General features: G+C 37.3%; 1 protein-coding gene and 1 pseudogene across 1 annotated transcript in view; both read left to right on the forward strand.

Moving 5' to 3' along the window:
- Positions 1–15,036, forward strand: part of TMC1 (transmembrane channel like 1) — a 146,324-nt gene that overhangs the window by 21,335 nt on the left and 109,953 nt on the right. Inside the window, exons 3-4 of the mRNA XM_088019128.1 lie at positions 10,262–10,309; positions 13,695–13,866. Coding sequence (XP_087875254.1) covers positions 10,262–10,309; positions 13,695–13,866 — 220 coding nt within the window. The remainder of the gene's footprint in view (positions 1–10,261; positions 10,310–13,694; positions 13,867–15,036) is intronic.
- LOC114197884 (dynein light chain roadblock-type 1 pseudogene) lies at positions 55–690 on the forward strand (annotated as a pseudogene).

Below are 15,036 nucleotides of genomic sequence, written 5' to 3' on the forward strand. Positions count from 1 at the left end.
ATACGTAATCAGGAGAGTATGAAATTGGCATAAAGATAGACAATCAAGGGAGTGCCGGCGTCGCGGAGCTACCCATTTGTTTGGAGATGGCAGAGGTGGAGGAGACACTGAAGCGACTTCAGAGCCAGAAGGGAGTACAGGGCATCATCGTGGTGAACACAGAAGGCATTCCCATCAAGAGCACCATGGACAATCCACCACCACACAGTATGCCCACCTCATGCACAACATCTTGAAGGCCTGGAGCACAGTGCATGAAATCGACCCCCAGAATGACCTCACCTTCCTTCGAATTCGCTCCAAGAAAAATGAAATTATGGTTCCACCAGATAAAGACTATTTCCTGATTGTGATTCAGAATCCAACTGAATAAGCCGCTCTCTTGGCTCCCTGCATCATTCCTTAATTTAATAGCCCCCAAGAATAATAATGTTTAATCATGTCAACCGACTGGCAGGTAGAAATCACCTTAGAGCCTACTTAGACCAACCCAGTGACAAAAGTCACCAAAGTCATCCCTCTGCTGGCCAATCACCCTTGAATCCTTGGGAGGGCCTTCATTCCTCACCTCCAGATTTTGGAGCAAGAGCTTTGAGCAGCCCACACCCTACTTCCTCCTGACCTTCAGTTCACTTTGTCACCCTTGGAAAAGGCTGTTTTTCTTTAGCTAAAAATAACTGAAATGCTTAAAAAAAATGATAGACAATCAAAGAAAAACAATTTCTAGGTCATAATAGTTATGGTTCCTAAAAGAAGGTGGCAGATGCTGATTAACTTTCCCCACTCCCTCTGGATGCCTCTTAGTGTTGGTTCCCAAAGTGTGATTTGAGGTCTGGCAACATTAGCATTACCTGGAAGCACTTAGAAAAGCCAATTATTGGCACCCCCACCCCCAACTACTACATGCTCCTCACCCTACACCTTTTTTTTTCTCTTGCCACTCAGGTGTAATAATTTGTCCTCTGGATGCCAGGGTACTACCACTTCTTGAATTTGGAAGCTAGGTGAGGGAGAACATGCAAATCTCTCATTCCAGAGTCTATTGATTTTTGTCTCTGTATGGAACTAATTTTATAACTTTCGTGGCACTAAAAAACCATTATTCACAATGGCCACTAATGCTCCTTTTTGAGTCAACTTCAACCTTTTGTAATTGCTCCTCCAGTTGCTAACAAGCAAGAATTGGACGGTTAAGCTGACATTTGGCTCAAGCAGCGTGACTTTCCATGTTGGTTGGCATCATCAACAAGCATGGTGAGGAGAAGATAAGGGTACCAAGAGACAGACTTTAGGGTAATATTTTATTCCTTGTCTTTATCTTTTGGTTAAGCGGCCTTTAATACAATCCCAAACTGAATATTATGGCAATTTTCCTACTTGCTGAGTCTCAGATATTAAGATAAAGGTCAGAGTAGATGTGTCTTCCTTGTCTTTCTAGAATTTTAGGTGAAAACTGTCAAAATTTTGTGTGTAGTTATGTATAAAGCATTTTAACAGCCCTTGTAGATTATTTTAACCTTTGCTATGTGCCAGGCACACTATATTATATACATTGCATTTATTTATTTATTTATTTATTTGATTTTTTTTTAAAAAGATTATTTATTTTAGAGAGGGTGGGGAGGGGCAGAGGGAGAGAAAGAATCCCAAGCAGACTCCTCGCTGAGTGCAGAGCCCCATGGGGTTCGATCCTATGACCCTGAAATCATGATGTGAGCTGAAATCAAGAGTCTGATGCTTAACTGACTAAGCCACCAAGGTGCCCCCCACATCATATGCATTTATTATAGTTTTAATTTTCACAGCAACTCTGTATAGTTGTTATTGCTTCTTCCTTTTACCAACGCATAGAGAATTTAAATAAATTGTCCAAAGTTATGAGATGGCATAAAATTGTAGCAGAGCCAAAACACAAATATTCATCTAACTTGGGATCTTTCCACTAAGGCAGTTGCTTACTTGAAAACTCTGAGTTGTCTTTTGTAGTTCTATGGTATGAATGCAATAGTTTTAGGGACCCAGATGAACAAAAGGCCTTCTTTTTTCATATTTCTCAGTACTTGGCTACTCATGGAAACAAACTTTCTTCTTCATGGCCATGGTGTTGAAAGAATTGGGATTAATCCAAAAGAAATCAGATAGTGAAACATTTATTTATCCTGGTTAGTCTTCTGCCTGTTTTCAGAAGTATTTGAAGAACTGTAACAAAGAGCAGATATCCTAAAATTCCCTAGTGAACATGATTGCCCCCTCTGTCTTATGAACTCTACCAGATCTTCTGCTTGTATTTCTCTATTGGAACTTGTCAAGTTATATCTTGTGTTATTGTTTCTAGTATTTGGTTCTATTCTGGTAATCTTGAATAGAAAGACTGTCTGGATTAGGGTTCTCCAGAGAAACAGACCAGTAGGTTATCTCTCTCTCACTATCATTTACCATCTATTGATTTATTAAAAGGAATTTAATTTATTTATTATTTTATTTTATATATTTAGATACTTATTATTTAAAAAAGTATTTTCTCATTTATTTATTATAAGGGCTTATACATAATATATCCATATAATATATATTATAATGATTCAGCTGCATTTAGGATATAAATTAACACATATTTCACATTCTATGTGAACTATTTTGATAAAATTATAGACCACATACACATTACTTACAGGTTGAGTCTTATTGAGAATCATAAATTGAGTCTGTAGGGAAAAAGATTGGAGTGGGTAGTTGGGTGGTCACAATTCTTATACACCTACATCTAGAATTCAGAATTCCTTTTCCTTAACTGATGATGATGTTAATTAATATCCCTAGTTGGGTAGCAAATCCTATAAAATATGATTTTTCCCGAACAGCTAGAGAGCACAAAAAAAGAACAATTCATTCTAGGTAATGACTTGATTTTTCTTTTATTTCCTTCTCCTTTTTAATTTTCCTTAAAAACTAAAATGAACGAAATCATTTCATCCTTTTTGGTGCTTTTACGATTTTGTCAGGAAGACACTCCTTCCAAATTTTAGGAAATTACGAATGCCTTCCTAAGTCACTCATTTTCTTTTTCTCTGCCTGTCTTCCGTTGCAGTGCTTAACTTGCAACTAAGCCATCATCCTGCCTCTATGCTGCCCCTCGCTGCCTTTGTTCTTTAGAAGACACTCATTAACATTTGTTAATGTATGCTAATGAGAAGTAATTAGCATCTTCTGTGCGGAGCTGGGAAGGAGGGATGAAGACCGCACCGAGTTCAGCCAGCCTTGCTTCCTGCCTCTTTATGCTCTGGGAACAATCTTCTGCTTTTAGTTGTTACACATTTCTTTAGTGCTTTTTTGTTTGTTTCATGTTGTTTGTTTACCCCTGAATCTTGACAAGCATTCTTCTTTGTGACTTGGAATATTGCAGAAATGCTTGGGGGGAGAGAAGAGATTCCTTTTTGTTCTAAGCAATCCACGGATATAAGCGTAACTGCCAAAGGCTTACAACACATTATTTTCATCTGGTTGTTATTTTGGTATCCTATTACTATAAAAGATTTTAGCCACAAAAACTCACACAAGAGAATGTATTTTCGTTTCAGCACACTTATTTACAGTGGTTGCTCTTTATGGTGGTAATTGAAATGTGAGAACACACACTCTGAATATATATGTTATGACAGCGTGGTTAAATAAGAAATGTCCCCTCCCCCAGAATATTCTAAATGTGCAAAGAAAAAGCAAGACTCACCATTTAATTCCCCCCCCCTCTGCCCCCCGCGCGCAACCACGGAGAACTCTAAAGGTCTTTGTAAATAGCTATTTATTGAATATGAATAGTTAAAAAAAAAAAAGCCAGCGCCCCAAACCAGATAGAATAAGAGCTGTTTTTGTTTTTCTGTAGACCAATGGTGTCATAAAATATCTAATTACAGTTTCTCACAAATACTCCAGTATATAATTCACTGTTTGAAGAAGTATGCTTTAGCATTTTATATTTCCTCTTCCAGCTCAAGGGTGGTAGAACTTGGAAACATACCAGCTACCTACTCAGCCTGTGTTTAATTTTAATTTCATGTACAATAAAAACAGAAGGAAAAATGTGCAAAAAAAAAAAATTGGTGTGCATGCCCTTACCCTCCTTCTTATGTATATAAAAAAGATTATTATCATTGTAAAAGGTTAGAAGGAGGATTTTTATTTTGAGTGAATCTCCTTTTTTCTCTCTGGTCTCAGGGTTGGCCATTTTCTCTCCAGGACCTTATAGTTAAATGTGTTTCTCCACAGAATTCATCCTGTTCTGTTTGGCAACTACAATATTTTATATTGCGTTTTTTAACAAAGCAGACATCAGCAGCTATTTATTCTCTACTTCTTAAGGGCTTCACAGCCTCAAAAAAATAAATATAATCTAGAAGGAAAAATATTGGAGAATGACAACGACTATAGCAGTTGAATTTCTTGCCCACTCCCTCCTTTTGGGTGGTTGAGTCTTACCAAAAGTCAAAATTATTATTTTTTGTAATTTTATAAACACTGCAATTTTAAATAACTGTTTCATATCTCCAAGATATTATAATGATTGAAAATATGACCAGCCTTTTGGCACTTATTTTTAAAGTTTTCATTAGTGTGGTTTTGAATGTATGTGCTCCGTGGTCCATTTTCTCAATCGTCTTAAGGAAGATAAGAAGGATGCTGACACCTGCAGAAAAAATATCAGCCCCAACCTGTCAAAATAAACTTTTCCCCCAGAATCCTTGATGATAGTCAAATGTAATGATCTTAATTTGTTTGTTTTTTTTTCCCACTCCAAGGATTTTGTAAATGTCTTATAGTTTACAGGTTTTTACATTATTTGAATGATATAGGAACAAAAATCTTCTCTACTCAATGGCTTCCAACTACTATGCTTAACTCCATCATTTGAAGGTGTTGAGGTTATAAACAAATGTCACAAGCATCTTCTTGTCCTTCCCTAAAAGTAACAAAAATAAGGGGAGCTGCTGATTTAAAATGAATCAGATTTCATGTGTTGGGTAGGTTCTGTTCTTGAGGAAGAAGAATCACATCCCATCATTTTCATTCAATTTTGCTGACAGTGCCTTCTGTTCCCTATTTTGCACCCATCAATAACTGAATGGAAGCAGGATGCTGGGGCATTCTCTGCAGGGGAGAGGATACCTTAATGTGGTTTGTCTGGTGACTTGATGTAGCATCCAAGTGTCTCACTGGTGGGAAATTCTTCTTTACGGCTAACTTTACTCATTCCTTTTTGAAATTTGGGTTGGTTTACCTTCTGTTTGGTTTTTAGAAAAGCAAAATATCTAAATGTTGTTCTTGGCTATAAGTTAAACACAGCTTATAAATACATACATACATACATACATACATATATACATACAATTTTCTCCAGATCATAATTACATCACCATCATCATCATTGTTACTATAATCAAAAATTAGCAACTTGAGCAGCTACTGGTTGGCATCAGACCTAGAAATTTCAGAGCATAAAATTTACAGTGTCTATTCCTAAGGAGTCTGCATTTAAAAGATATTTCTAAAAATCATAGCTTACTTTTCATAGTTTCACTCGTCAGTTTTCTCTCTTCTTTTTTTTTTTCCCCTTGAAAAAAGAGATTTCATGTTTTTGGTAAGGGGATCATAACTCTTCTTCCTTACAGAACAAGGCAAACTTTACTTTGGAATATACTCTCTTAAGAAAAAAGGTACTTTTATTTTGTTCATATTATCTAGCTCTTTGACCTTCACATTCTTGTTCAAAAAGTATTGACGGAAGAAATAGCTGAAGACAGTCTAGATTTTGTTAACTTGAGGTGTTTCTAAACTTTGAAATATCATTGAGTACATGAATTTAGTATTTATAATTTCATATTTATAATATTTATTTACATAAGTATAAGAATGCACATGTGTTTAATTATAACACATAGCAAAGACAAAATGCAGTGTTTTGCTTTATATTTATATTTTTCCCCTCTTATTTGCTGTAATCTCACCTCATTTTTGCCCTTTTATCTCCCTTTATTTGTTGTATTCTTCCCTTCTTCTCCTTACTCTTCCCCATTTTTCTTTTTCTCTCTTCTTCCATCACCACCTTTTGTCCCATTCTTCTGAACTGCTATACAGTGAACACTATATATAAGCAAGGGGTAAGTTGCCCCATCTCTTTACAAAGATTCAGTTAGAGACGCACAGCTCAGTAACAAAACCAAAAATCACATCAGTGAACTAAAACAATTCAGAATCTATGGGGCTCTGTTGAGCAATATTATCTTTTCATAACCTACGTCAATTTCTCATTCTCACTGGATCTCTGCCATCAGCATGTAAACACATTTTGGCTAGAATAACTAACTGTCTCCTATTCCTCACTGCCCCTTCTCTTGTAAAACCACTGAAATTCAGGCTTTTCCTTATACCGTGTCACTAAATATCTGCTTGCCAAAGTCGACATTGACCTCCACACTGCAAAATCCAATGGTCAATTTTTAGTCCTCATTATATTTGAGTTATAAGCCTACGACACATTTCTTATTTTCCTCCTACTCCACTGATTATTCATTTTCAGTGTCTTTGGTTGGTTTTTCTTCTCCCTGTCCTCTCAAATTTTGGAGTTCTCTTTTCTGTTTTGTTTATATTCATTTACCTGGTGATCTCACCTGGTCCTGTGGCTTTAACTAGCATCAATGAGCTGATAATTCCCAAATGTGTATTTCCAGGCCAGACTTCTCTTCTGAACTCCAGACTCAAATATCCAACTGCCTACTCAACTCAAGCATGGGTGTTTAATAGACAACCCAATTCCAGTATGTCATATTAAACTCCTGGTCTTCAGCTCCTCCCACCGAGACTATTTTTCCTATAGTCTTTTTATCTCTTTTTCTTCTGACTCTACCTTTCCAGGTGCCAAGGGTGAAAACCTTCTGATTGTCCTTGATTCTTTTCTTCCTCTCATATTCCATGGACATCACATCCCATACTGATGGCATGGGTTCTTCAGGTAAGATTCAGAAATGTCCTTGTTACAGCATAGATGCCTATCCCTTCCAACGCAGTTTAGTCTGAGGTGACATGTGTCTCATTTATATGGGAAGGACCAAAGTTGACATTTCCTCACACATTAAAAAAAAAAAAAGAACCCTGAAAAGAAACACACAAAGAAGCCAAATAAACATAACTAATACATCACTGCTACCACCCAATGAAGCTAGATAAGATATTCGTACCTAATCTTGCATCTCATTTATAAAGTCATTCTTTTGCATAAAATAGCAAGACTCCTTAAGGACGCCTTATATTTTCTTTTATAGTCTACAAACTTCCTCCCCAGAGTATTTTGCACTGTATTCCCTTGCGAGTGTACAATAAATGCTAATTGGATAAACAAGCTTTTCAGTTTCCAGAGTAATCCCCTAGTGCTCCAAACATCTCTTCAAGAGCTCAGCATGGGTTAAAGGAACAGGCAACACCGCTTAACTTTTCTGGCCACTTGGCTACCTTGAACCTGAAGAACCATAAACTTTTAGTGCTATAGATTAAAAAAGAAAGCCTAGAACAACATCCACTTCTCCAAACGATTCCGATGCCTCTAAAATGTGACATTTTGCTGTTGTTTCCTTTTACTGTTTTTAATTACTGGGTCTATTTGCATGAAATGAGGATCTGGGTTGCCTAGGCGTTCATCTGCTCCGATTGCATATTCCTCTCTTAAATAGCATTCTTCAGTGCGACTTTGCTTGCTGCCTCCAACGTTTTGACAGGACCTCCCCCTCCTCTCCTTTCACCATCCTCCCATCACTCCCCAGGAGAGAGGTTATTTTTAAAGGACATAATCAATAGACTTGGGAAGCAGCCAAAGCATGAGGGGGGTCATATGATCGGGAATAAGCTACTAGGGATTGCTGAGAGAAGGGATGGCAACAGGCCATGCCCAAAAATTGTCTGAGGAGGGAAAAGACTGTCTGTAGCTCCCATTTAAATGTTCTGAGGTATTCTTTTGCACAGGGTTTTGTCTTGGAGGGGTTTCTTAGCTCGGTTCTTTAGCTTCGCTTTGAGTTGCAGGGGATATGGACCACAACTGACAGTAGCTTTTCAGGTCAAATAATGTTCCATTAAAATCAAGGTTGGTCTGAGGCACTTGAAGGAGTCTTAAATCTGGCCACAGTGCTGTTGTTTAGTTCTTGATGCTGATGATGCCTTTGCTGAGAGCTGAGTCAAGAACAATCCAATTATCACAATAACTAAGAAGACAACTGTTTCATTGCCCCTAACTCAACTGCCAAGAGGATGCCATTGAGTAAAGAAAGCACCTAGTGAGAGCGTGCAGATGATCATGCATAGGTGAATATCACTTTCAGAGGGTCACCTCAAGAGGGAGGAAGGGGCTATTTCTGCAACATTCTCCATTACATCACTTAGAAACCATAGCGCTTTTTTAGTTCTTTACTTGCAACCACAGGGATGTCTCCTCTGACAGATTTTTAGGTTTTATTTAATAGCCATTTATTACTACCCTTCCTGTACTTGAGAAGATGATCCATGACTACGGCCCTGCCTTTTCTCCTCCCCTGGTTATCAGAGGAAATGGATTTGTTGCTCATCTCCTTGGCTAGGGACATTTCATTCTGCTGTTCTTACTTAACCTATGATCCTTCCTAAAGATTTGCTTATATTTTTGTTCCTTTAATAATTGTTCTGTTTCATTTCATCATGTCTAGTGAGTTGATTGTTATAAATCAGCATAGTATTTTGTGTGGATTTTGCTTTGCCTCTGATGTTAAAGAATAAGCTGTGGGTCAGTTCTTGCTGTTTGTCCTTTAGCTGTTCTTAATATACACAGATCGGACTCTGCTCCAAGGCTAACCTTCTAGCATTCAAATGCCTTCCTAGGGAATTCTTCCTTGACTGAAGAAGCTTGGTGGTGGCATTAATTACAAATAAAAGTCCAAGGCCGATTGTTAAATGCAAAACATCTTAGAAGTGTCTGCCTTCACTCTTGCGGACTCTCAGTAATGACATAAAGATCTTTGTCCTGTGCAGATCCAGTTACAGCCGGTAACAGAAGCACATATCCCACCCGGAACAAAAGAACACTTATTTTCACATTCCATGGCTGATGTTGAGTGATAACATTTTTGCATATCCTAAAAATTTTTATGCAGATGCTGTTTAAAGGCAAAAAGTGCTTTTACAATGATCTTCTTTGTGAATGGAATTTAAACTCTTGGCATGCGTTCCATTTTCTGTCAAGTTCTGAAAAATAACCTTTGACGGTCTGTGAGCAGAAACAAAACAGAGGTTGTTGCCTCTGTTGGCAGCAACGTTGTTTTGTCGTCTTTACTTTCTCAGACTCAGGCTCATCTGACTTAAGTAAAAATATGATACAGTTACTATTTTATAGACAGGTGACTAGACTATGGTTTTAAAGAAATAGGCGACTCTCATTTTTACCTGGGCAAATTGCAGAGCTTTGTCTCTGGCTGAGACCTGTGATGAATGGATAGTAGATGACAAGTGGAAAAATCTGCCAATTAATATATTTTCACATATTATTAGACAATTACAATTTTTTCTTAAACGCTTTGATGCCTTTGCAAAAATAGAACAAAACTAAAAAGAAAAAACAGTCTTGAGTCTGGGGTGAGGAAGACACAGACAAAATTGTTCTTTGTTTTGAGAAGAACTGCAAAATCACCTGTTCCCACATCGTCAAGGTAAATCCTATGTTGGAAAATTTAGGCTGTCTCCATGTGTGACCTACAGAGATCACTGAAATAGGAAATATCAGCCTTGCGACATTTTCTGAAAGGCTCTTTGACACTGGTAACTGGTTAGAATAAAATGTTCTCTATTTTAATAAGTTAATTTGGTTCTAATAACCACATTGTTTATGCATGTGGATATAGCTTTACTAACAATGCAATTTATTATGGAATGCAATGACCCAGCAAACCCCAAGTCTACTCACTACAACACGGAATTTATTTTGGTAACAGTTATATTCAATTGAGCTGACAGGCTTATAATTGATATGTTTTGCAAGTCTTTGAAGGCAACGAAGCAGAGAAGTCTTTGCACAACACTGTCTAGGATGCCATGGCTGTATATCTTTAATAAACAATGCTGTTTTTGACAAGATCGCTGAAAAATGTTTGCATTAACCACATAGAAAACTTTATGATGAAAATAATAACAATAAAATCCCATTACTAACCACTATACTGTCATTTAAAGAATTGCTGTATTTGTCCTTCAACAGTGCAAATTCAAGTGGAGGAAAAAGAAGATGACACAGAAGAAAGTTCAAGTAAGTGGGGAGGGACCCACATGGAATGAGTTTCCTGTAGAATAGCAGTGAATTCAGGGGACTTGTCCTCTCATCTTGTTGGATTATTCTACTACATGTGAGTGCATGCTACCACGTGTGTGGAAAAATTTGATGCTCTCACAAAAGAGATCAAGTCCAGCAAATGGAATCTCCACTCTAGATTCCATTAATTGGCACACACACATTCTACCCAAAGTATAAGTTACTCATGATCAGGTAGATGGTAGTCCACAAAAATTTGCTTTTAAAAATTTCTCTACTATTTTCCCTGTTAAGGTCTTTGTCCTAAAAGCTCTTCTCTATGGCTCAATCTATTATAATAGAACAGATTGGCCATTTTGACTGAATTGATCAGGTGTTTCAATTAAAATGAATAAGCACATTCTTTTGTACTGAATTTGTAAGGAATTCATGGGTATTTTTGAATTGCTCTGTTGTTTTTACTTTGTGTAGGTTTAGCTTAAGAGTTTGGAGTGTGATCCCTTGTATACAGACAGCTCATGGACTGGAGCATGGGAAAGATCATTATATGAGCAAAAGCTCTGAATTTACTAAAACTGAAAGAAAGAGCAGTATCTCAAGAAGAGTTCAATTGGAGGATATGTCAACACCATCAATGTAATAACCTGAGCACAATATGGCAGCCAGGGAATGTTCATGATGCCGAGTGTTTTCAGTCATTTGATGCATTTTACATGCAAACAGCTCAGAGTCTCACACAGACTCTGCATGTCATGGCTTGAGTACTGGAGGGGAGGAAAAATAATTTTCCCTCTAGCCTTCTGAGTTGTTAGCTGGGACCTCTGTAATATAAGATAGTTTAACAAGAGAAAAAACAAACAGAAGTTTATTAATATGAATACCTCATGTATACATGAGAGATTTTCAGGAAAAATAAGTCACTTTATGAGGTGGCTTAGAATTTAGACTTAAATACCATCTTAATAAGGAAAAAAGAAGGGGTGTATAGGCCTTGTTAGAAGAGAACAAATAATTTTTAGGAAAGGTGAGTGGGCCCTTTGAAGACTAGATTGGAGGCATGATTGTGACAAAGTTTGTCTGGGTGTGGTATTGACTTCTAGGGTCTTCCCTTGTGATGAGTCAGTCTTCCCTAAGGGTGAAATTCGTGGTGAGGGGATTTAGGACAATTCAGTTCCTCTTGGAGGATCTGTATTTGGGCAGAGGAGGGGAGTTCAGGAAAAACCTCCCAAGGCATTTGCTGTTATTCAAATACCTACAGCTGGATATAATCAACATAACAAAGTGGCTCAGCTTGGGGTGGTATGTCCTGAGCTCATGCAGTCATATTTTGAGGTGGCATATTCCTCTACCCTTCCATACTGAACGAAGACCATTTCAAACGGTAAAACTTTATGCAACTCTGCATTTAGCCGGCAACTGCAAAATAATGATTATTTGTTTTAGAATTTGAATATTTGGAAACCAGTGAAGGCACTAAGAACAGCCTTTTTGTTGCCAAGTGGTAAAAGAGAAATCGGATATAACACTTTTCATCCACGGTCAAACTGCAAGTTTAATAGGTTAGTCTTAATACAAAATATCCTAAAATGCATAGTACTAAGTGGCTGTTTGAGTTTTTGAGTTATTTGTGGGAAAATTGTTTCTCGATCCTTATCAAGGGCTTGTTCTTTCCATAAATGGTGACTAATGTGACTAATAAAGACTGGGCAAATTTTCAGAATGTCCGAATGGGGTTCACATAACATACAACATTTGCCACATATTTAACAAGTGGAACATCATTCTTGGTTTTGATGACACTGTATAGTTATCAAAGCCTAGTTTGAAAGTTACCCTTCTGTTTTTCTCTGCTAGCCAAACTTTAGTACTATAGGTAATATTTAGATCTCAGATTTGAAATATCAATAAAAAATGATTCAGTAAGTAATGTTAAAAGATAATTAGGGGTGCCTGGGTGGCTCAGTGGGTTAAGACTCAGACTCTTGATTTTGGCTCAGGTCATGATCCCAGGGTCATGAGATGGAGCCCAGGCGGGGCTCTGTGCTGGCCATGGAGCCTGCTTAAGATTCTCTCTCTACCTCTGCTACCCCCCCCATAAAAGTAAAAAACAAAAAATAAAAAAAGATAAAAAATAAATAAAATTATGACACACGCACATAAGAATGAACATATTTTATGAACAAATGAGGACTCTCTAGGTGTTGCAACCAGTTCAAAGGAAAATCCAAAGAACAGATACATTTATAGATCAGGGATATTGAAATGATTGTGCAGATGGAGGCATGACTGTTTTGTGGGATTTTTTTTTTTTTCTGGTGAGGGAAAATTGTCTCTCCACTGGACTGTGTTCATGTACATGTCTACAGATGAGGATTATTTTGCATTGCTATCTAGTAATCTGTAACTTTCAAAATTATAAAACAGCTCCCATGGAATCAGAATCAGATAACATGAAAGGGTACACTGTGGACAATTCATAGTTTTCCATTAAAGTACAGTTTGTCCCTATAGTAGCTTCTGTTTAAGAGGAGAGTGATAACTATGAGTTGATTTTTTAGTAACAGATTATTCTAAATATCAGGAGAAGCACAAAAATGAAAGTGAAGTAAGATTGTATGTTATAAACTGAAGGAAGGACCTGGATTCTTTCTCTACTCTATCTGGAAGATTCCAGTGAAGTTATGGACAGATGAGGCATTGATGAATAAAATAAAATGTCATTTCTCTCAGTTTTACATTAAATTTGTATGTTATCTATTTCTATTCATAAAGATATGATCAAGCAAGTATTTATGTAAATAAATATATTTAGTATCAATTTCATTTAGGAAAGGGGAAAATATTTAGGAAAAGAAGAACAATCTTAGAATCAGGAATAAAGATAATTAGAATTAGAAATCTCAAGGGCTGAGTTAGTTTCTTCAAAATTATTCTAGTTTGTTGCATTTTCTTGTCCTTCCTGTCCTTTGTTCTAAGATAGAAATAGTAGTAAACATATAGTAGCTAATCACTTAATCCTTATGTGTTAGATCAGTAACCTCTAAACTTGGTCTTAGAGGGCATTTGGTATGATATTAAACTCTAAGTCATCTAGCAACCCATATAAATGAAGACTGGATTTCTAAGGATTATTAAAATTTGGGGATCCACATTCACATATTTGAGTAGATGAACCACAAAAGAAATGAGATTCTAGATAAGTGTATTTGAATGGCAGGCTATGGAATATATATATGGCATGGTGCATCTTACCATGATGTAGAGACTTGCTGGATTGTGATCTCATGTGTGACAACGGTCATTAAGACAGTAAGCATACCTTTGGCAGGGGGAGAGAGAACTTTCCGATATTGGTCCTCGAAGCATTCACTGTTGTGTTTAGGTGAAGAGGAAGAGGAGGAGGAAGATAAACTACCTCGAAGGGAGAGCTTGAGACCGAAGAGGAAACGGACCAGAGATGTTATCAATGAGGATGACCCGGAACCTGAACCAGAGGATGAAGAAACAAGGAAGGCCAGAGAGAAAGAGCGAAGGAGGAGGCTGAAAAGAGGAGCGTAAGTGAGCTCTAATCTATAACTGAAACTGTGACTCGTTCAAAAGTGCCTAACTCTGAGAGAAGACCACTCCCTTCAGGCACTCTGTGGCCTTAAAACTGGTAATTAAGACAACTTTTAAAAAGACGACAGGTTTAATCCAATGCTGCCATTTTATTCCACTTAGTTAAATGTATTTTAAAATTTAAATACAATTAAAAAGTGAATATATGTATTAAGAATGGGCTAAGACAGATTTCCTTATGAGAGATCTAAACGGTCGTAGGTTATTAATATATTAGCGTTCATTTAAATATGTTAAAGTTATTCCATTAATGATAGGCATTGTTATCAAAATTAAGTGGAAAATTCCTAAAAAATGAGCCCAAATCACTTTACCTTATAGAGCAGGGTTTGGCAAAATATGGCTAATTCCAGCCCAAGAGCTATTATTACAGTTTTAAAGGGTTGTTGATTAAACAAAACAAAACAAAACAGGGGCGCCTGGGTGGCTCAGTCGGTTGGGCATCTGCCTTCAACTCAGGTCGTGATCCTGGGATTGAGCCCCCATCGGGCTCCCTGCTCGACGGGAGGCCTGCTTCTCCCTCTCCCACTCCCTCTGCTTGTGTTCCTTCTCTCGCTGTCTCTCTCCTTGTCAAATAAATAAATAAAATCTTGAAAAAACAACAACAACAAAAACAAAAACCAACCAAACAAACAAAACCAAAGACAAATATGGGATAGAGCCATATGTGGCTCTCAAAACCTAAAATATCAACTATCTGTTCTTTTCCAGAAAAAAAAAAGTGTGCTGGCCCATATTATGGAGTATTGGGGTTGTCATTTCCTTTTTAACACAACCCTACATCTATCATTTCCACCAGACAAACATTTCACTGAGTGCTGACTTTGTATAAAATAATATATTAAATACCCTTTAGGAAAAAAATCCAAGAAAATACTTTTCGAGTCTTGGCTTTCTGGAAATTTGCAGATGGCAGGCCAGTAAGAAAAGTGTGCGTGTGACACACATCAAATAATAGAAAATCTAGACCCCTGGGAAATGTTTTACAAGAACAGCTTCTCTGTTGTTTCCAGGTAGTAGGGCCATGGGGAACCACCATGGGGTGAGGGAATCTCCTCCAAAACATTGCTAGGACTTTGGATGGAGAGGAACTTTCTAAGATGTCC

Source organism: Eumetopias jubatus, unplaced genomic scaffold, assembly GCF_037043125.1.
Source record: "Eumetopias jubatus isolate StellerSeaLion01/CBP00866 unplaced genomic scaffold, mEumJub1_p1.0 scaffold_15, whole genome shotgun sequence".
Taxonomy (NCBI): Eukaryota; Metazoa; Chordata; class Mammalia; order Carnivora; family Otariidae; genus Eumetopias; species Eumetopias jubatus.